Source organism: Cyrtonyx montezumae, unplaced genomic scaffold (genome assembly GCF_038088225.1).
Source record: "Cyrtonyx montezumae isolate F1298 unplaced genomic scaffold, pur_monq_1.0 scaffold_2, whole genome shotgun sequence".
Taxonomy (NCBI): domain Eukaryota; kingdom Metazoa; phylum Chordata; class Aves; order Galliformes; family Odontophoridae; genus Cyrtonyx; species Cyrtonyx montezumae.
The window spans coordinates 36637805-36660878 of NW_027071936.1; the positions used below are offsets into that span (position 1 = coordinate 36637805).

At 38.3% G+C, this 23074-nt stretch overlaps 1 protein-coding gene across 1 annotated transcript in view; it reads right to left on the minus strand.

Moving 5' to 3' along the window:
- The window catches only part of EGF (epidermal growth factor), a 52609-nt gene extending 42916 nt beyond the window's left edge, over positions 1–9693 (minus strand). The window contains exons 1-2 of the mRNA XM_065736889.1: positions 9053–9693; positions 1678–1809 (exon numbers count right to left, since the gene is read on the minus strand). Of these exons, the coding sequence (XP_065592961.1) occupies positions 1678–1809; positions 9053–9179 (259 nt within the window). The 5' untranslated portion in view covers positions 9180–9693. The remainder of the gene's footprint in view (positions 1–1677; positions 1810–9052) is intronic.
- Between the last annotated feature and the right edge of the window lie 13381 nt (positions 9694–23074).

Below are 23074 nucleotides of genomic sequence, written 5' to 3' on the forward strand. Positions count from 1 at the left end.
CAGCACTCTGATTTCTAGACTACTAAAATGGTGTGTATTAGGAGTATTCAGGTTATTACCCAGTTATAACAACTGCTTTTAGGATGTTACTGTATTCCTTTTTCTGGTGCTACTTCCACCAAGGAATCCCATGTGAGCATGTTTAAACTATGAAGACTTGCTTTACATAAATGGTAAATGAACAGTGAAGTGCAGCAAGGTTAATTTATCTCAGGAATGTGACAGCTGTACTGAAGAATTTTCGCCAACTAGAAGACCAAGAACATTTTTATACTTTGTTTTTGTCCTTTCCACTCTCTGAATTTCCCAGGAGCCTGTAAACGAGGGCTGTAAATGGAACAGGGGCTGAGTAAATCTGATTCTGATCACAGAGGACCAATTAGATTTCGGATTAAATTTTATCACCCCTCAACTACCATTACTACTACTATAAATATCAGTAATAACCTCTAAAGAAGTTGAAACAACATTATAAAGCAAGATTGTTATTTGAAAGATACCTGAGCACAAACTGCAAGTTAATATGTTTCTTTTCATGTCTCTTCAGTTCAAAGGTAAATGGTTTACAAAGCAGTCAAATAAAAAAAAGATCTACTTAAATGTCCATACATTTTTAAGCAGTATTGAAGAAATCTACCCTGCCTCTTTATGTTGGTGACATTATGGGAGCTGCACAGAATAATTCTGATTGTTGTATAATACTGATTATCATGGAGACTAACAACATCCAGAGGAATTCAAGGACATCTCCAAACTCTTCATTTGAAAACCAGCTCTGCCACATCCCATCTCCACATTAGGGAGAATCTCAGGTGAACACTAGTCAGTAAAAGAAGAACTGAACTCCTGGACTGGGAGGGAGTTGTGGCAAATCCCAGACAGGAACCAAAACCAGACATTCAGGAAACCATCAGGGAGAGGTGAGAGGTGAACTTTAGAGCACTCCCAAACCATATTCTAGATGCAATATAAGGTTAATACAATTAATAAAATCCAACTCATTTTTTTCCCAGTTGAATACAAAATTAAGGTTATTTAGAAGACATAATGATGGATATTTTCCACTCAGAAGGGTTAAAATCTTTTTAAATGTCAATGCATCTTACATGTTCAAAAATCAATTGAAACCCTCAAGAGAGCAAGAGAGAAAAAGACCTCACTTTAGCACTCATGTTTATTATGAAAATGCCCTGTTTGTTTTTTTTTAAACAAAAAATAATCACTACCTGCCTAGCATTTCACAGCTCAGCCTCTAACCTAATTATGCTGAGTAAACATCAATGCCAACATATTAAAAGAGATGAAGGTAGCAAAATCTTACATGCTGCTGTCTTATTCTGGTAGAAGTAGGGACATGGTAACAGAGTGAACGCAATTCTGAACACAGAGGAAGAGTACCTTCGCTGAATAGAAAATCATGGTTTGTTTTCTTTTTTTTGTGTGTGTGCTTTCATGTTTCCCACCATGTACCATCCAGTCTTCATCAATACTTCATTCACTTTCCCCTCACCACACATCAGGTTTTTTTCAGACACCAAACCAGAACTGATATGCAGTATTTAAGTTAGTATCATGAGTAGGGTTCAGTGAGATGTAGTTCACTTCAAAATATATTGCTAACTGCTATCTGAACTCTAAAATATGTTTTTTAGTTGTAAAAAAGAAAAATGAACTTACCATTCATGTAGCAAGAGCGTCTGTCGATATCCAAGGTGTAACCAGGCAAGCAGGAGCAGAAGTAGGATCCTGGCACATTTGTACAGGTTTGGTCACAGGTTCCCAGACCACCTTCAAGGCATTCATCAATATCTGAAATGTGATTTTGAAAAGATCAGGGCAATTCAACTAGAAACAGCAGTGCAGGGCAAACAGAAAGAAAACCCTTCACCAAGAAAGTTATGTGCAAAATATCCCATTAAGAGAGGAAAGGAAGGTTACTGTATTACTTTAGGCATTGCTTTCAGGATTACCTTTGCATACACAGTGGTCTTTATTTTTTGGGAAGACTATCTAGGGAAATTACCATTCTACCCAGCGTCTGGGCACTCTACACAAACTCTACACTCTCCAATTGTTCAAACAGAGGGAACAGACTCGTCTCATACTCCAATTCTGTGATTTACATAATCATTTGCTATGCAAATGTTGCCTGCAGCTGCTTCCCGCTATCATTATCCCTCTATCCACAATAACAGTTTTGAAAATAAACTACCAAATTTCACAAAACAGCACAGCAGCAGTCTGCCATGGCAGTGAGCTCATTTTTGTTCAAGCCCTTTGAGTTTCAAAAATGTACGAAACACTTTAAAAATTAAACTCTGAGATCAGCAAGCCCAAACCAAGGCAAAAAACAAACTAATTGGAAATCTGACTTTTTACTGGTAGAGAATAAATAGAAGTAAATATGAAAACTAAGGACCTTACTTTTTACAAAGTCCCCATTAAGAATCCCATTCTGTAGTAAGGGGCAGGCCCTCCTTTGCTGCACTCAGCGCTGTGGGTAATGGTCCCTAAAAGCCCAGAGAATCTTCAGTTCCTACTGAAATCAAATGCATCTGATAGCAACTTCCTGAGGTCGTTGGCATCATACCCTTCTGTAATTCTTGGATAAGCACAGTGGAGGATGCTCTGAGGGGCAGCTTTTCCCTCAGCCAAGATTAAAAAATTAAAAAGTGTACACAGTAAGGATAAAAGCATGATTTGAGTGTAAGAAAACAGCTTCTCAGTGAAAAAAGTGAGAGCTCTGTCTGTTTAGCTTATTAGAAAGAAAATTGGAGGAGATTTGACCACAGTATACAGATACCTTCACAGAGTACCAGCTTTTCTGAGAGACACTTTAATCTCTTGCAGGAAATAATTAACAAAGATTCATGGCTGAGAACTGAAATGAGGAAAGTTCAATTCAGTTAACACAAAATGTGATTCAGTAAGGGAACTGCTAAGCTAACACAAAAAAAAAAAAAAACCTGTGACACTGTGAATACCACTAGCAGGAGTTCTCAAGGCAAGACCAGAATAGGAGACATGCTTTAACAAGCACAGGATACTGAGCTGTATACCAAGGTAACTGGACAATGGCCCACGGTTTACAGGGTGGTCTCTTCCAGCATTAAGCAGTACAAGTCTATGGAACCGACTGTCCAGGAAAGATCACACTGATCATTCGGGTTAAAAGTATTTATGTTGTTTCTCCAGGTAGTTGTACTTGAAGAGAGGATTTTAGGGTTATCAGTGTGGCGGTTTTCACCGCTAGCAAAGTTCACACAATTAAGACAACTCACACATACTGAAAAGTGAACAATCATTCCAGCTGAAGACTAATTGCTAATGCAAGTAGAGTCATGTGGAGACAGAACACCCAGGTATCGAGGGATGAACCTTCCAGTGGTAGACAGGAAGCAACAAGAAACACCGAGCTGCTGTTAAACACGCCACAACATTCTTAATGCTTGACGTTCATTCTGACAACAGTGGAAGAGAGTCCTGTTCTTAAAATACTCCTTTCTTTTTGTAAAGCCTGGGGGTGGGAGGGATGGAAAATAAATAAATAAATGTTTCCTAATGATTTGAAGAACTTGACCACAACATCCGTAAAGTGAAACTTGCCATGCCTTCACCTGTGCTCCTTGTGCCAAAGCAATGCACATAGTTGTACAGCATCCTGCTGTAGCTGTTTCACATCTCCCGGCAACCACTTCTCCCAGTGGGAACTTTGTCCTATGAAAGAAATCGGCTTAGGGAGCACAAAAGCTGTCTGCAGTGCCCTGACAGCCAGTTCTGAAAGGACAAATGAGGTTCTGCTCTGTTCTCAAAGGCTTCTTTATGCAGAAAATGCCTTGAAAATCAACAAAAACGATGAATCATTTCATCATGATGTTGGCAGCCCTCAATGACTTTGCATACAAATATGCTGCTTTGTTGAGAGTCCTGAGAAATGCTCTGGTTGCAGAAGGTGAAGTATTAGTATGCCTGGCAGGGACACAGAGAAACCACAGTGAGCCAGAAGTCGCCTTTCATTATGGCTCCAAGCACACAGATTATAGATGTAAAATATACACGTGCAGATAGGCACACTCACTCAAATTTGTTTAATGTGGACTTCGACCGGGGATGAATTGAATTCACTTTATCTAGCCACCAGCATAACCTTTTCAACAAAGTTGAACTTGACATTTCAGCTGGGATACAAAGAAAGCAACCCATCCTTTTAACTATTTGGTTAAAAACATACAACCAAAGAAGCAGAGGATAGCAGAGAAGACGCTTCAGCTACCAACAGGTCACAGTAAGATAGAAGTGGCACACTTAGTATCTCTGTTCCTAAATATTTTAAATGAGATTTAGAGTACAACCCAGTTGCTCACTGTTTTTGAGAGGGGAGTGCTCCTATATCACAGTAAGAAAGGGCTACAGAGGTAGTCATATCACAGATATACAAAAGCTAGAGCAATAAAATGGAATACTAGTAGTATAAAGTAGAATCAAATTCAAATTGAGCAACTATTTGTAGACATCTTGAAGAAAATCAGCAAAAGATCCCAAGGGACTGATATCTTCAATATTCTACCTTTCTGGACTCAGTATTCAAGAGTAAAGCCACAAGAATAGAAAAATATATGTTATGCACAAATTAGTAATGACTAAATCACATCCAAGGTATGATTATAGTTCCAGCAGACCTCTGCTTTCCAGATCCCAGAGTTAAGTTTTCAATACAATGCTTTTGGGTTGCCTTTCATGATGCTCGAATTTCATGATGCTATTACTTATCCCTCTTTGAACTGCATCAGCAAGTATTGTCTTTCAGCTGCTTTTAAAAGGAAATTTCAAATGATATACTAGAAAGTCATCACTTTTGCTTAAAAGAGAACATCAGATTAATATCTGTTATACTAAGAAAAACATTGATGGTCTTGCAGTAGTAGCCCTCAAATCTCCTCCTTCGCCCCTTTTCAGCATTAAACTTCACGTGTAGTATGATGCCAATTCTGTTATTTCTTGTGAAACATTTCCTTCCTTTCTAGTTTGATCCAAGGTTTTATAGGTAAGGACAGTATTTGCCCATAATCAGCTGGATCCAAATTCCAGAGAATTCAGTAGGAAACTTCTTTTGGCTTGGCCTTTGTGTTCAAGTAGAATAATTCCCGTTTATTATTTGGTAACAGTACTTTCAACCAACTTTTCCAAGGAAGTGTAATATGAAGTGAGAAAGGTGGAAGATAGCTGCTGAAAAAAAGGCAAACAAATGTGCCTCAACTCCAGATTTTCTAAAAAACAGGGATACAGTGGGATCTCAACAGGATTATCCCTTAAATCTAAGTCATGACAGGGGAAGATAACATTATTCCCATTTCACTGGCCCTTACTGCTCCTCATGCAATATTTGCAGAGTCTGTGAATTTGCCAGGTTTCATTTCAAATTTCTCAGAAAATAACATAAGATTTCTAAACAGAGTGTGAGGCTGCATGGAGCAAATTAAAGCCAGCATTTAGCTAGCTAAGATGAATTTAAAGATGTAATATGAAAGAGGAATACTTCAATATTCCATGTCACCAGCATTCCACGATGGGAGAGTGGTGGACAGCAAAAAAGAAAGGAGGAAATTTTGAGATACAGAAAGAAGCATCTGACTGAAATTGTTGACCTAGATAGATACACTTGTTACCTTCAGTTGCAAGCTATACCTCTGTAGAAATGTGCATCATGCTGAAGAATTGAAAAGAGCTTATCAGTTAATGTCAGAAGTTAGCAGAGACAGTAGAGTAAGGTTCTGTGGGTAGGTACAATTTTAATGACATGGGTTGTTTTTCCCTTCTTATTTTTTACAATATTATTTATATGCATATTCTTAATAACTATCTTTCTTCACTGTTAAAGCTTACAGAATGAGCTCTCAAAGTCAGGCCTGAAGCCAAGGTACATGACAAATCTTGTAGTATTCATAACATAATACTCTTGGTAGCCCAAGAGGAACAGGCACTAGTGTCCTGTTGAAAATTGGTAATGCAAGAGGCTGCTCTATGGGTGCCTTCAAATAAATACTACCATGTGGGACCCATGTGGGACATTTTCTTAATTTCAAGTGGGAAAAGTATCTATATTCCCTGAGACTAAAATAACAGTGTTATTAAATCAATACTTCAAGAAGGGACAATCATTTGATTTCAACAGGGATGAGACCCATCTCCTGGTATCCCATGAATGCTTACATAGTTAACAATCTGAGGAATCAAAGCTCTCTCTATGTACCTATTTTTACCTTGTAGGAAGAATCATTGCAAGGCCAAAACTATTTTTATTTTAAGAAGGTTTTGTTTTCATGAGGGTCTAAGGAAGATGAGTTATTTAACTGTAACTCAATTCCCACATTTCACATCAGTGTAAAATAAATTAAGTCAAGATGACAATGTCAAGAATAGAAAAAATGCTTCCAATTGCATCATAGATTTCATATAAATGGATATGCTCTTGCAACAATCTAGTCTTATTTTGATTTCATGCTCTGTTCTCCCATATTTTGTCTCTTACAAACTGTGCTGTTCTGAGATGCATTCTCCTCCACTTAAAGGTCTTTCCCCTCTTGGCACACCAAATCAGGATTCAAATAATGTCTCCTGAAATAACTGTATAAAATTATGTGAAACATTTAGCATTAGATTTCACTATCCTTCAACAGGATGAGATGCCTTTGATCCTTTAATATCCCTAGAAATGAAAGGAACTAATTAAGAATTTATTTAACAATGTAAGAAGAACAAAGCCTAGGCCTTCATCTGTAGTGGCTGTATGGAAAACAACTCTATAAAGTTGGAAAAACACTTTCCAGTCAGTGCTGTTTGTAAGAGACAGCTTCTCTATTCACTGTAGTCCTTACATCTGGCAGGATGCCACCACAGTCACAGATGATACAGAGTATTTTACAATTGGTATATTAATTACAGCTCACCAAGAATGGTTGCCAAGCCACAGTTCGCAGCCTGCTATCATTGTTCACAGCTCAGTGATATGAGTCATGTCTCCTACTCACCACTTGCATCCCCACTATTACCTTCAAAGTCTGCCCCCAGCTTCCTACCACTTGCTTCCACTGTCTCTATCTCACATAGTTAATGAACTAGAATATCACACATCCGCTCTTCTGGTCAGAACAGAATTTGTGTCTCCAGTTCACTGAAGAAAGAACAAAGGAAATCCACTCCATCAAAGCATCCTTCAGTCTAATATTTCACATCAAAATTTTGTCTTCGCTTAATCCCCTGTAAATCAGTGGTCTCAAATGGAAAAGATACCTTAGCATAGCTCTTTTTTTTTTTTTAATGTTTCACAGAACTGCTCACAGTAACATCAGCTCTTATGCAGAAGACTACTTCTATCAGTTCTTCTTGTACTGTCTGCTGAACTAGTGGTCATTCTGTTTTGGTGCTTTACCCAGATTCTCCTCAAGGCCAATAGAGCAATTGGATACCTAATTTTTAACAGAAAAGATGCAATATGATGTCTCCATTAATGGAAGAATAATGCATATTAATGTGCAAAATAGGTCACCTGAAATAAAAAAAAATACCTTGTCAACTTTTGGATGTGGAGTACATTTTGACCCAAAGGAGAGAGCCATCAATTCAATTCAGGATTACTCCATTATACACAAAGTATTAACAAGGCAACCCAATAATGAAGAAGTCATGACTAATGTACATCCTAATTAGATCACACAAGCTAGGTTCACATTAGTAAATAGTGTGGACCTATAGGTGAGGCTCTGTAGGGTGCAACTTTTACTGGGGATCTGATGTCCAGATTGCACACATTTCCATGTAGGGTTATGGAGAACCTGGTCTAGTCTGGTCCTGTGGACCAAATGGCTATCAACAGCTGAGAGGACAGATGTTCTCCTAGGGTACACCTTTTGGTCTAGGCTGACCTAAAGGGAATCCAGATCATGTACTCTGAGACTGTTCCACAATGTGGACGCAAGCATGGTAAGAGGCAACAGTGTGGAGTTTAATTTCAGAAGCGTGTTCCTCCTCTGAATTCAAGAATCATTGTAGAGGCACCCTAGATGTGCTTGGTGCTCTGACAAGCCTTTGGTCAGTTTATCATTTGTACATAAGAAATGCCTACCTCTTCTCAATATGTGGACATTTAAAGTGTACTTCTATTTTCTGCTTACAAGCTGGTATTTCTTGGCAGGACATACATAAGAGGCACCTGTTATTAAGTCACTGGAGTCATGTCAAGAACTGAGTCAGTCTCTGAAGCCCAAGTAACTAAGGCAAAAGCATGAAAGTAATAGGTCTGGATGCAAGGCTTCCAGGACATTTCCTTATCTTCTTACCAGAAAAAAAAAAAAAACGCCCTTTGAGGTAGCAGGGTGAGAAGAAGGTTTCTGTCCAGCTTTGTTCTACGCTTTGTGAACAGTAAGAATCTGCATTTCACATGTTCCAAATCACTGGTGGCTATATATACTAACTGATGTTAATGTAATACAACTCCCTCAAACTTTAGCAGTACAGTTCCAAATACATCTTTATTTAATGTATGAGTCATTTACTGTATATTTGCACACCGATATATAGATGATCCATAGAAAGAGCAGTTTTTAAAGTTATCCAGCCCATATCTAAGTATTTACTTGAACACATACACAATCATTAATTTTCACTTTCTATATGCATATGGAAGTACAAAAATACAGGCACAAATTATACATACATAGAAGCAGAAATGTGTGCATGAGTGTGTAAGAATACAGAGACACAATAGCTATGCAATGGAATTTTTGTGACTAGCAAGCAGTTCTGATCTCTTATTGCCCATTAAACCTTCAACCTGCTTTCTGATAGCTGATCTGGCAGACACGGGACTGATTTCTGAATAAGAAACTAAACAAAAGATTCATTGTGAAAAGGAAGACATACTGAGAAGCTGCTTTATCAATTCTGCTGCTACAACACACAGGCAATTTGTATAGAAAACTCATTATAATTATAAAGTTCAGTCAAATTAATACAAATGCTTTTTTTCTTAATTTGTGAATTATCCACCACTTACCTACACAGACAGAGCTTTCACTTTTTAATCTGTATCCATTAGGACAGTTCCAGTGCTGCAGAACCGAAGGGCTGGCAAAGCCAATGGTAAAAAACACTGGCAAGAAAGAAAAAGGGAAGAGAAACATAGTCTTGAGTTTTTTAAACTGTCACTCGAGAAGAGCTAGATTGTCTGCAGTCATATCCAGGGTGAGATGAACATGTGTAATCCCAAAAGGTCTCTGTGATCTCCTGCTTTACACTCAGACATCTTATCACAGCACAAAGCTTTATCTTTGCCTTGCTTTTCTTGTCACTCCAGCGTTGTCTGACTACAACCTTGAAGAAATTCCTGGGAGATTTCTTCCCCACACACGTTGTTCTCTCTCTCTCTCTCTCTTGTTTCTTTCTTTTCTTTTTTTTTTTTCTTTTTCGGAAGCCAAGTATGAAATGCCTGACGCTCTCGCCACAAATTTAACACAGCTTAATGCTCACAAGGACCACTACAAATTTCCTCACAGCACACAGAGCTGCCGTTTGGGTCTTAAAAGCAAGAATCTCAGAAAACTTCATCGCTGCCCTCAGTGAAGTGCAGGGAGTGCGATCTCCAGGTACTGCCCTGCAAAATGCAGTTACTTTTCACACACAGACTTGGAGAGACTCTTCTTTCCTTTTCAAGGCTCCACTTGCCCCACCTCTTCTCTTTTTAGTACCACTCGAGTGAACCCTGTGTTTGCAAATAGTAACGTGGTCAGTTCCTTACTCCAGGGAACAGAGCCAGAATGTAGATGCCCGGCTGCCCGTAATGAGCGGCCTATTTAGAAAAGCAGCCCCTCATGCCTGAGAAGTACCTATAGTGTGACAGCCACATTTTTCTCACAGGCTGCAGCCTGATTAAACCTTGCCTGTTCAGTCATGAGTAGCTGCATTCATTTTAATACCTTCTTGCATTTTACTACTACAAACAAATCTTGTCACCAAAATGCTTTGTGCTAAGATTATTACTCCAGTAAATGGAAATACAGACTGTCTTAAGGTCAGATTCAGGTTTAGAGTATTTATGTCATTTTGTTTTCAAAAAAGGTGCATCTGTCTCCCTCAAGCTGGAATGTGGCCCTTCTGCCATCAGAGACCAATACATTTCTGAGCACACATAAGTCTTGTTGGGGCTGTAGTGCACTTTTACACCTGCTTGGCTGAAATAGATGCACCAGAGAAATTCCAGGTGCACCAGTCTCCCAGATCTGCAGTGTTAGAGCACAAATGTGGGTCAAGTGCTGAATATTTCATGTGCTTTCAGCTAAGCAGGTGTTTCAGTGGCTGTCTGTGCCTGGCTGTGTTGTGCTAACTGCTCTGAGGCATTTTGGTTCCATTGCTTTTCTCTCTTTTTTTTTAATCCTCTCAAGTCCTCAGTATTGCACTGGAACGAACACTAACACAGCAACAGCTGGGAACATCAGTAGCAGCAGACAGCAACCTGCAGCTGCATGAGCTCCTCCCTGGGAATTTTCCCCTCCCCCCATGCTGTCCTGAATCGATATGAGTCCTGACTAGCACTGACAGAAAATAAGAAGCATAAAAACTGATTATCAGCTAGGCTACTGTCCACTAAGAGCAACTGCTTCTTGATGTTTCAGGTCTGTAGCCATGTTCTGCTTGCTCAATCTTCACTGTTACAGTTAATACAACTAATTAAATCCAGGCTGACAAATGGGAGACACGTTTTCTTAAACTCTGCTCAGAACTGAGTCTCTATTCTGTGTGCTATAAAATCCAATAATAGTAATGAAATTATGCAGGGGCAGACTCATGCCAAACAGTGTTTGCTTCTCCAAATAGTCCGCTGGAATACAAAAGGGCAACTGATGGAATGGCATTGCTCCACTTTCACATTGAGGATTACAGGATCGTGCCCAGCGTCCATGGTACATGCCACATGGGTCTGTTCTACTATTTCTGCTACCATGGGTTCCTCCTCACATTATTTTCTTTGCTATTCATGCTGGGAACACACAACCTGAGCAGCTGGAAAGGAATGTGGCACTTCTCTGTGAGTTTGCTGAATTGCAACAGTGGCAGTCCCAGCACCGCTCTGATCTCTTCCAACAGAGACTCAGGCAAATCACTGGTAAACAAAACCAATAAACTCTCCCTTTCATATTAAAATACAGAAGTAATTTCTGAGTTACTCCTGAGGCTCTCACATTATTTTAATCTCTCATTTACATTACTGTCTTTATTGAACAATTCATTCTTCTGCTCTTCTACTGCTATCCATTTACTCTTTTTGTCCTTACTCAAAACATCATCAAAACCATGTCCAAACTTTCCTTTTTTTTTTTTTTTTTTCTAAATTAACAGTGAAAAGAGAACTGTCTGATGCACCAATATCACAATGATGTTTCCTAGAAGAAGACCAAGAGTGGTTTGTAGAGTCATTGATATCACCATCCTAGAAATACAGGGGTGGCATAAGAACAGGTTGAATAAACAGTAGTGGAAATAGGTTTTCAGTTCTCACAGGCCAAAAGTACATCAGCCCAAACATAAACTTCATCCCAGCTGGGTGAAATGATCAAAGCCTGAGGATGTACACAATCGAACGTGGACAGAACTGATCACATCCACCTAGACCAGTACAAGAAATTCTCAACAAAGAATGGAACTTATCCAGCTCTACCACAGCTAAACTCACGTATACCACTTTTCACCAGGTAGTTCAGCATGCCATGCACAATGATTCCTTCCCACTTGAACTCATTCAGCAATTAAGTCACTTCAAATATGCTATCACAAAGCAAATTATTGTGCCTGTCTAGATGCATGAAGTGCAGCAATTTATTTCAGTCTAACATTCACACAATAAATCAGATGAATTACTACAGTAGCCTTGTTTGTGGCACTCATTACACAATCAGCCCAAATGATCTCAAAATCATCTGTCCCTGTACATCAAAGAGTGAGTTGACTTCTTTTAATCTGATTCTTTACTCAATGACTGATGAACTAATAACAAACAAACACTCTTTCTATCCTTTCTTCTGGACTTCCCACTATCTCACTGAGCTTTTGAGGGCTAGCTTTGCCAAAGCTGGTAAAGATCAGCTAGTTATCCAACTGGAAAGGGCCTTGTCCCCTACCCTGGCAGAGAACTGCTGTTGTCTGATTCAAGGACAATATGTTCTGGCTCTTTCTGAACTGTGAAGGAAAGAGAGCCCTCCCTCCATTTCCCAAGGCTTTCAGTACCAATACTGTATTAATTTGCACATTGTTCAAATCATATATTGGCTTTTATTCTTGCTTACTACACATTATGCTTGCTTGTCAGCACTTTGAATTCTCTTCCTGTCAGCCTCTGGAAGTTTGATCTTGGCCTCAACCATATTCTAATCTGGTTAAAATTATATTTTATAGTCAGCACCATACTAATTACTGCCAATAAGGGTTAATGATTATATGCAAGAGTTCACTGAAGTGACATAGAAAATGTGCAATGGCTATTTCTAGCAAGAGCTCAGAGCAGCAAGGAACACTCAGAAACCCTAAAAGCAGTCCCCAGATCCATCCCAATGGCCTCAGGGTACCTGCCAGCCCTAGCTCAGAGTGCCCATGAGACAGGAGCATAATTCTGACCAAAGATGTATTGCCAACTGAGGCAGAAGCTGATGAACGCAAGTAATTTTAATTATATTAGGGATTTCTGATAGCCTTCAGGGAAGAAAAAAAGGCAGTAAAAAACAATCAGCAAGTGAGAGAGCAACATATTCTAGTGATCACCAACAGCCAGTAATGTCTGAAGTTTCCTCCCAAGGTATGATGGCCACTCTGTTTTCCGGCCTCAGGCATGCCTCTCACAGTTCTACTCAATCTAATGGGAGATGATACTTGGCTGGCAGGATATTTTAATTTAATTTATTGGTAAATTTAATTGAAGAACAGAGTTTTACTATGAAAGCATTATGGAAAAACTGGGTGCTGTTACAGGTAATCTCTTTCCAATTGCTTCATTTTCTTTTATAGCAGCAATGACAACAAATATCCACAGGAGTTTTTTTGACTGTTTACAATTTTTCCAACTTAAATCTGAAAAGAAAAAGAACGACAAAACAAAAACAAAAACAAAAAACCCTACCCAATTCTTCTGAAAATTTACTCTGAACTATAACCAATACTGTATTTTCAAAGACCTTTTATGTTTTATGTTTTGATAGGTACCTTCCATCACTGGCATCCACAGAAGGATCCAGAAGGAAAGCTCAACACGCACTCCCTCACACCCAGATAGAGAGAACAGCAGCAAAACGTTATGGGGAAGCCACATAGCACATTGCTAACTTATGACATTTATCAGTGTTAGATGCCTACATTAGGCCTCTATGTTAGCAGGCATAAAGGAGTGGCTAAAATAGCATGTTGAAAGAGTCATTTGGCTCTCTGAAGTGGAGATAAAACTGAAGATAAAGCAAGTTGTTAGTTACCATGGATAAGGTCTATGCTGCTTGTTATGTGAGAACATTTGAGAAAATATCTTAGTAACAGGTATGTAGGGCTTTACTTCACAAAAAAATGCATCCTCCCCATACTCTATGCTCCACAGCTACTTTCCATCCCAGAGATAATGCACTCACAGCAAAATGATTCTCTCCAAAGAAAGGCACTCAACAAAATCTGGCACGGATTTTCAGACCTGCTGAGCACTCAAAGGTTTCCACTTGCACCAGTAAGACAGCAGGATTTCACATAGGCTGTAGGTGCCTATTCTGAAGCCCATCCACCAGAAATATTGTTACTTTTACTTCTTTGTTTTATCCCAAGTTCAGGGCTGTAAAGATTAATAATTGAAATTATTGTTTCAGTAAACTTTGGTATCTCCATTACAGACCTTTTCAGCTGGTTCATTCTTGTACTCTTGCTGCTTTCAAAAAAAAATGAACACTAACAGACATTTTGTGCTTTTGTTTTACAGCTATGTGGAGTAAAATAGCTGTGACTCACCAATTGGATCCACTTTCTTTGTGGTTCACAAAGACACCTCTGTCACACCCATTTGACATGCTTGTACAAACACACAACAGCATGAACTTGTGTCTGTGTATCACTGATGCAGGTCCCAGCAGGATGGTTAATAAATAGAAGGAGCAGCCTTTCCTATAGCCAGCTTTCCACAGCAAAGCACCTGAGATGAACTCAAGACCAGAATTACCAGTCTATGCCTGGCACTGAGCTCCTACGAGTGGATTACAGGATGCTCCCTTTTGCTGACAGACTTGAAAGCTCTTCATCTGAAGTGGAACTGGCCTGAGCACACACAGGGCACATTCTCTTTGCAGAAATGCAACACTTTCCTGTGAATGGCCACACAATTGGTGCCACATGAGCCAGTTGGTGAATGGCTGAGCGACCAAGAGCGGGCGTAACCAAACACACTGCTCACTGTTGGGAATGTTCAGTGCCCGGTTGCTTATAGGACATACTCAGGAGATTTCCAGAAGCAGACGTGTCCTGATTAATAAATAGTTGAGCAGCAGAATCTTTCAACGAATTTGCCCAGACTCTGCTGAAAGTTAGTTTACACTGAAAGAGCAAGTTAGTGGTGTGATGGCATTTAGTGAATTAAATAATTTCGAAGGAATGCCGCAGATCTAAGGAGAAAGACTGTACATATCACAGATCCTACCCACAGTGGCAATAAAAGCTTCACATATGGATTTCCTATTCCGTATCAGGAAGAAGTTGGCAGAGAGAGCAGCAAGTGATCTCTGTGGGGCTGCCGGGGTAGGAAGCAGCCTGACCTGATACCACCTCAGAGCGAGCCCCACAGCTGCAGGGAGTGCAGTGCCAGAGCCTCCTGCTGACCCAAATGCCACCAAGATAATGATACCCCAGAACTTGACATGCAAATCCTGCAGCTATCAAACACACCCTGCTTGGGGCCACAGCTGTCAGTTCTCCACCTAGACAGCGACACAGAGAGAGGAGCAGCAGGGAAAAAAGGCAGGGAGCATTCAGCACAATCAATAGTCCATGTTATATATAACTTTCAGAGAGTGTTTCTGTGTAACTGAAAACTTCAGACAGATCCTGCACTGCCAGTGTGAGCGTGAACATGGACACTCTAAGTCATACTCTACTAGCAGAGAATTTCAGAGAAGGAGAGACAACTCTTAGCATTAGTTTCCTTGCTTTTGGTGTCTTGCAAAACACTACAGCTCTATGGATATCCCCTAAGATTTTCTATAGGACTCAGAAACAGTGTTTCTATGTTTTCAAAGATAATAACACAGCCTTGGCCCAAGACCACTGAGCACTAGATTAAGTATTAAGGAGCAGGGGCAACAAGCATGCAGTGACTGCAGAACCAGCAAACCAGACTACAAGCAAAGTGCCCACTAACAGTGAAATACATTCTTAAAAAATGTCTACTCAGATGCATGGCAACCAGCAATGTCTGCCTAGCTAGAAAATGACCAAACAGACTCCTGAAAGATCTGGCTACCTCATTCACATCCGCCAGCTTTTATTGGCAGGGAGGTGGATACAGCAGAAGCCCTCTGTGGTTTTACCAGAGCTAGTGTATTGCTTCAGTAGGAGCGTACCATTTGCATAAATTAATGAGAGCGTTTTTGGGACTCACTGCCTTGTATGCTACAAAAAAAAAAAAAAAGCTTCCCTCTCTCAAGTTATTTCACTATTTAACAAACTAAAGCACAATTACAATGAACACATTAACTAATATGAAGTCATAATCTATAATATCAACACCAACTTGTTATAGCATCAGTATTAACAGCTAGACTACTTTAGGGCCAGACTGCCTGATATTTAAATTCTTCCATAGTTAAGGTTAAATGAGCATTAGGACAAAATCATTAAAGGAAGTATCCATCCAAACCCTTCCCAGTAACACCAACAGGAGAGGACTGGATGTATTCCTTATGCAGTTGTTTTGAAAAATCAGACATAGTTGCCCAGATTTTCAAAATGAAACAAGACTCCATTAAGGGGAGAGGAATTCTATTCTGCATGCATTTCCTAGTGCTACAAAAACCTCAAGCTTTGCACCTTTTAGTTTGACTTCCTTATTTAGAACTGGGCTGATGGGCAAGACAGCACGCATCATCAGAAGAAATCCAAATATACCTAAAAGACCTGAGCCGATGAATAATGCTAATATCATCAACATATCTCTAGGCATGCTTACAGAAGGATATACCTTACAGATGTTGGTATACAGGTCAAAGACAGTGATTACTGCATAAATTCTTAATACTCCCTAGATGCTCATCACTGCAAAACATGCAGGCCGAGGGCATGGACTCTCCTCAAATGTTCTTGGATCACAGGCTCATCTTCACATTCCAACATTAAATACCTAGGGATATTAAATACCCAGCTCTCTGCATTCAGACAGTAAGGAGAAACTCAACCTTTGCTAACTGAAGTCAATAGCAAACTTCCAGTAACTGCAATAAAATCCCACTCAATTTGGCATATCCTATGAAAGAGATAGGTTCTTGTCCATCCCCATAAGCTCTAAGTAATCATATTTCCTTTTTCTCCCACAGAAACCAAAATGGATCAACATCCTGAGTAAGAGAATATCTTAACAGTATGATCTGCCGGGGCTGCATAAATTTGTGTTTTGTTTTTTTTTTTTTTAAACCTGTATAATGTACTGCAAACCCAGTAATCAGAAAGAATAGAAATACTAATATTAATATATTTGTACTTTTTTCTTAAGAATAGCAAAATTAAAGATAAAACAAGGGGAAGATTTGAGTAAGTTTTCAAGATATGTTTTTCAGACTATGTAATTTTACACTGGTCTCAAGCACATTGCTATTGCATGAGGATATGAAGCAGGCATTTCTTTTCTGTCTTGTTCCTAATAGTGGTCCCAGCAATGTAGATTAATTAGCAATTGATATCAAAGTTCCTTGTTCTCTACCAGAAACAGTCACTACTCACTGCTACCCAACAAAGCAATTACACTATCAGAAATGAGTTATGGAAAACTCTCTGAGTCATAGCACTCTGTGGGTCATTTATTTCACTGTAACTAATGCTTTTGTCAGAAGATGAAGAAGAATAAACTAATAAGTTCAGAAAGACTCAAGAGAGAAAAGAACTATAAGTGTTTAAGGTGGAAAAGTTTGCCTATACTGCTGCGTGGCATCATACCCTAACTTCACGTTAATATAAATCAATTTATGATGAAAACTTACATCTAAATTTTCATAATTTCTCCTGACAAACAAGTTGGACTACTCCTAGAAGTACCGTGCTATTTACAAGATTATAAAAAGAAAACAATTCTTACTGATGCAGCAAACATTTTGGCAATCAGCACTCAAAGTGGTTAGGGTTTGAAGAAATACTCTTCAGATTTGACTACTGAACTCAAACAAACTGTTTTCTGTGGCTCCCTGAAAAGTTACCAAAGAGCAGAATTTCCACAAAACCAGAAAAAGTAGTCAGTCAATACCACAGAAGGAAATAGCATGTTATTTCTTAAATGGCAGTTCCTTTACGTTTCTGCAGCCTTGTTTCTGAGGCAACAGGTACTTTAAAATCTGTGAATGACACCTTTATGGCAAATAGCATGGCTGTTTCTCACAAGCTGTTGACCTCTGAAGATGGTGGAACTGCAATGAAACTGCCAGACAGAGCTCCCTGCTCTTGCACGAGTACCAGATATAAGATAGGTTCCCAATAGATATCTAGACCAGAATAAACAACTCATGAATATTTTCAATTGTCTGTGATTATCATTGCTTTACTTACATCTGAGCTTTTTACAGTGATGTAAGGAAAACATGCAGTAGTCTTGTATAGGCTCCATGTGAAAGATCTTGATCACCTCTGGTCTCCCTAATAGGCTATCAGTTATCACGGCAGCTTTGAAACTAAACAGGAAGGAGTGCTTTGTCTAACAGCTACTATAACACAGAAAGTGGCTTGTCATCTGCTTGTCTTGCAGCTGAAATTATTGAGACATGGGAGCATCCTCTCAGTTTCTCACTTAGTCCAGCCTTTCAGGAGACACTGTCCTAACTAATTAATGTGAACTTATTCTTGATGCCTGTAAGTTGCTTGAAACAACGTGCAACAGGATTCATCTCACTGTAACTGGAGTACTGCTTCACATTCTTGAACTGCCAGCATCTGCTGAAATACCTGTGGACTTAGAAACACCACTGAATTGCAGTTCTCAGGATGTGGTCAGGAAGTTATTTATGGTAACTTTTCAGAACCCTTTCCTAATTTTTATCCCCAATCCACCCAAGTTTAGCATCACACTAAACTAGCTAAACTTCTGCCTGAACATGAAGTGTTTCAGGCAATCAGTAAAGCTAAATCATCATTGAAAACCTCAAGAAAATGTCACTTTTCCCTATCAATAAACAAGGAACTGCATTAGTTCTCTCTCAAAACCTTGCCTCATGAATTCCTTGTCACAGAGAAATACTCCATCTATGAATGCTGGACAACTCTATTCAACCATTGTGCCTGACCAAAACATAGAACATTATTTGTCTGGCTTGTGAAAAACGTAGCTTACATTGTTTCTGCTGCTGATTACCATATCCAAAGGGAATGTCTGCTCTGCTGTCAAAGAATAATGGATGTTCAAGCAAGATAAAGAACCACATTTTTTGTCACAGAAATGAGCCTGTACTCCTCTAGGAAGATTCCTTCCTCATGTAGAGAAATAATTAGGACAAATCTACTAAAATTAACTAAGCTCAAATTTTAGGCTGAAATCAAACTGATTGGAAGAGACCTCTAGGAACTGAGTGTTTTGTATAAATTGATGTAGTGCAGGTGTGGCACAAAACACTGAATCTGTAAGATGGAAATAATCCTCATCTATGAGTCTGAGTTCCAGAACAGGCAGGAACGTTACAATTTCTGATTTCATTCTCCTGCTTCAGAAGGAAGGAAACTGTGCCACCACATCACATTTGCATTAAAGGATAAGATGTATAAATGTGTTTTGTTTTTTAAACTAATTGAGGAAAAACCAAAAGAGGTGTCTCAAGATCTACGAATTCCCCCCATGAAAACACCCATGAATAATGTCGTTCATGTATGATCTGAAGGTAGCAGCACAATTCAGGATTATTCTAACGTAAAAGAACGCTCTATCAAAAATGAAATGAGAATAAAATCTAAAGAATTTCAGGAAAAAGTGCTATTACTTTGAATTTAATTTTCCATGTCTCATAGATGGCTGTTTGCTATATCCTTATCTTGATCTCTTTCTCCCTTCTTAATTTATACTTCCACTTGATCTTCAGCACAGGAGATTAGGCTATGAAACTAAAAGAAATAAAATTGGTAATGGTTATTTTTGCAGATTCCAATGTTTGGCCAAATCTTAGCAGCATAAAATTCAGGACACATGACTCAGAAGTTGATCCGATCAGCTCAAGGCTTTAGACTTGCATCATTAATTGAATCAGGTTCTCACAGTAAAAAATGTACTTACAAGTACTGGACTTTATATCTCTTTTCTTCAACAAAAGTACAATTGTTTTAAAGACTGAAAATTTTTACAAAGCGGACTTTTCACATTATTTTGTTCCTATTTACCAAACCATATTAAACTGGGAGAATAAATGCTAGAGAGTTAAGAAATAACATGATTTTGAGATCTGTTTAGGAATTTACTCCAAAGGATTAGAGAAACAGCTGTTTGAGGACTCTAAAGGACTCATACAACTGCATGCCTAATTGAATGGAAAGACTGAAAATACACCAACAAAGCACTTGTTATTTTGACTGAATAAGCAAGCCATTGCATTTACATAGTAGCTAAACTGACTACCAGTGATCATCCCTCAGGATGGTTCTTAATTTCCACCTAGTTGAGCAGCGTGTCTCAGGTATCAAAAGCCAGTACCGGAGGCCTCAGAAGAAAGCACATGAGCTCTGTATTGAGTAACTCTGGAACACTGTATCTTTACTCTCAATTCTTATGTGCATAAGGTTCTTTTACCCTATATTAAGAGACAAGAAAGCATTCAATTTCAATCTTCTCTGGTCATTACATATTTTACCAAATTCTCTTCCAGTCACACTCCTTCCATTAAAACAAAAGCAAAACCCCCGCACACCACTGCCAAATATCTTTCACTCCTCCTTAAAAAGATGTATCTGAACTTTTATTACTCATCATACATATAAAGCATACTCATGGCAGCTACCACATTTTGGAGAAGTCTGACACATTTGGATAAACGGGTATTCTATTGTCATGAGGCACAAAGTAGTTTGTGCAGTCAATTCTTTGCATAGGACCCTTAATAACTTTCGAAAATAACAGGACTTGGTAAGGCAAAAAATATTTAAGATACATGCCTCACAGGTGCTACTAAATTTCCAGAAATAATCAGAGCATTTTCATCTTCCCTCCTAAGCAAAGTTAGGACTTTAATTCATAAAAATATAAACAACAATAAAAATAATTATTAAAAATGCTGTTTTTATTACTTAGTTTTTGAGAAATACCTTTTTGTTCATAATTGCTTTCTGCATAACCAATTGAAAAGACTCCCATCCTAAACACTAATGAAAAACGTACTCAGTATTACAGAGAGAATTCTCTCCTTGCTATTGGGTGTTTCAGACTGATATTTCTGGGTCCATGAGCGAAATTCAATTTAGTCTACCTACCAGACACAAACCTAACAAATAATCTCTTTTAAAAGAAAATCATAGATCACAATAGTCTGTCATGGTATATTACATCTAGGATTCACCCCCTATCCAGAACTGTTTCTGATGTATACCCAAGTAGACTAACTCTGTTTCAAGCACACTTTTTAGTTCCCCCAGTGCCCTTGGTTCCATACTTTAACATTATAGCTGTTCCCATTTTGTCAAAAGAGTATACATATTGAGCTCTCCTTGTACTATGAAGGCAGAATCTTCACCATCCCTTTATGGCTACCTGTCTGCAGATACCCCTCTCAATATCATTGCTGAACTAGAACTGCAAGCAGAAGACTTTGCAGCACCTATTTCAAGCATTCTCAAGGATATTATCCCTCCCATTCTCAGCCTTCTTTTGTATTTTCTCTCATTTCTTCTTGAATTTCCTCTTATTCCCACAGTTACACCCATCTCATACAGTCCAGAGCTATAAATGAAGAAGGAAGGGTCATGCAAGTACACAGTCACATATAAAAACAATGTTTTATTTTCACATCAAAACAACTACTACTTTAATTATTTCTTTGAGAAGGTAATGAATATAAAACATCATTTCTTTAGTCTATCAACTAAGCCCAAATATATATGGTGTTGCTATTACAGACATTTTCACAGTACACATGAAAGAGTTCTCTTTCCTAATCCCCTACCTGGGACAAGTATGAGTCTCTTACAGTAGTGCAAAGAATACAAAATCTAGTGTGGGCAACAGAAAGGACTAAAATACGATTTTCAAGTTTGGCTTAGTAAGTGCACATTGAAGATAGAATTGTTTTTAACTACAACGAGTGCTGAGACCCTTTTAAGTAAAAATTGAGTCTATTTGGAATTCAGTTATTTCATTGCAGGTAATGTGTAAAAAGATTTCTAACCTTTCTGGTGAAACACAGGATGAATTGAGCCAACAAAGTGCAAAAACATGAAAGGCCGCACATAAACTTTGGTCAAATCTTCTCCCAAGACTCATTCTGTCCAACCATAGGTCACAGTCATCCACTGTTCATTGTGAAGATTCATTCAGCATTCCATTTCAGAAGACACTAGACAAATAGATTATGGGTAACAAAACAGCAACAACAAAACTATCTTCAGCACTTCAATTACACCACCCCTTGGTGATGCAATGTGCACATATTTACTGTGCACTCAATCCCTGTCTAAATTCTCCAACAAGTTTTGACATGAAATATAGATACACAATCAGGTTATATAACTTCATTGTTTCAAGTGTAGGAAAAAAATAATGTATATGGTGTTCTTTAAAAAAAAAAAAAAAGTCCTTCACAGTACACTCCATCTTCAGTAAACTGATAATACTAGTGTTCTTAACTAATTCCTAACTTTAAAACATATTAAGTCACCAAAGATTAGTCAAACCAATAGGTTTCACAATTGCAAATGAGCTCTCTCAAATAAGCTTTGCGCTGCCACAATCTGATACATTGACACAGCATCTAAAAAAAATCACCCTAAAATTAGATTCAAGTTCCTTGTAGAGCTTTGCAACCTAAAATCAAATGTTATCCAGGAATTAAAAATATAAAAATAATCACTTCTATTGAGGAAAAACAGTTTTTTGTTGGGAAAACCTTCAGCAATATCTGCTGATTCTACTATCTATATGGAGAATAGAAGGCAAGTAGTGTAACACTTCAAGTTAACACATTAGATCTCATTAAAATTTATCTCATATATATTCAGACAAATTATGTTTTTGACACAAGAAACTACTTTCCTTAAAAAAATGACAAAAAAAAAAAAAAACCATATCCAAAGTCAAAATGTTCCACTCAGAAAACTAAAAATATATTCATTTAAATCAAAATTATCCATGGAAGAAGGTAGATCATTTTTTTACCACTCATACTAGTAACAGAAGAAACACCAAGGTTAATCCTAAAAGCATATATGGGTAAATTAATTTTGCAATTTTTAACACCTTACTTGCTTCTTTAGTTCATCTCTTAGTTTCAGATATTGGTCCTGTTATCCCTGACATGTAGATATTATGAGAAATTCTGAGTGTATTTATTTTCTGCCATTTATGTTGCTTTATTATTTAAGTTGCTTTTGTGACAAATAGTTACCCTAATCAGCCTATGCTTTAAACAAGGCAAGCTCTACAGCATTCCAGTGGGTAAAGTTTAATGCTATACTAATTACACCAAGAAATGCCACTATTTGCAATTTAATTAACTAAACTTTGGTTTGTAGCTGCTAAGTAATGTTTCTTGGTTTGGAAAGAGAAGATTTCCAGTTTCCAAGTAAAGTAAACAGTTATTTTAGGTATAAAAAGGTCCAAGGAAACTGAATAGTTTTCATTTTT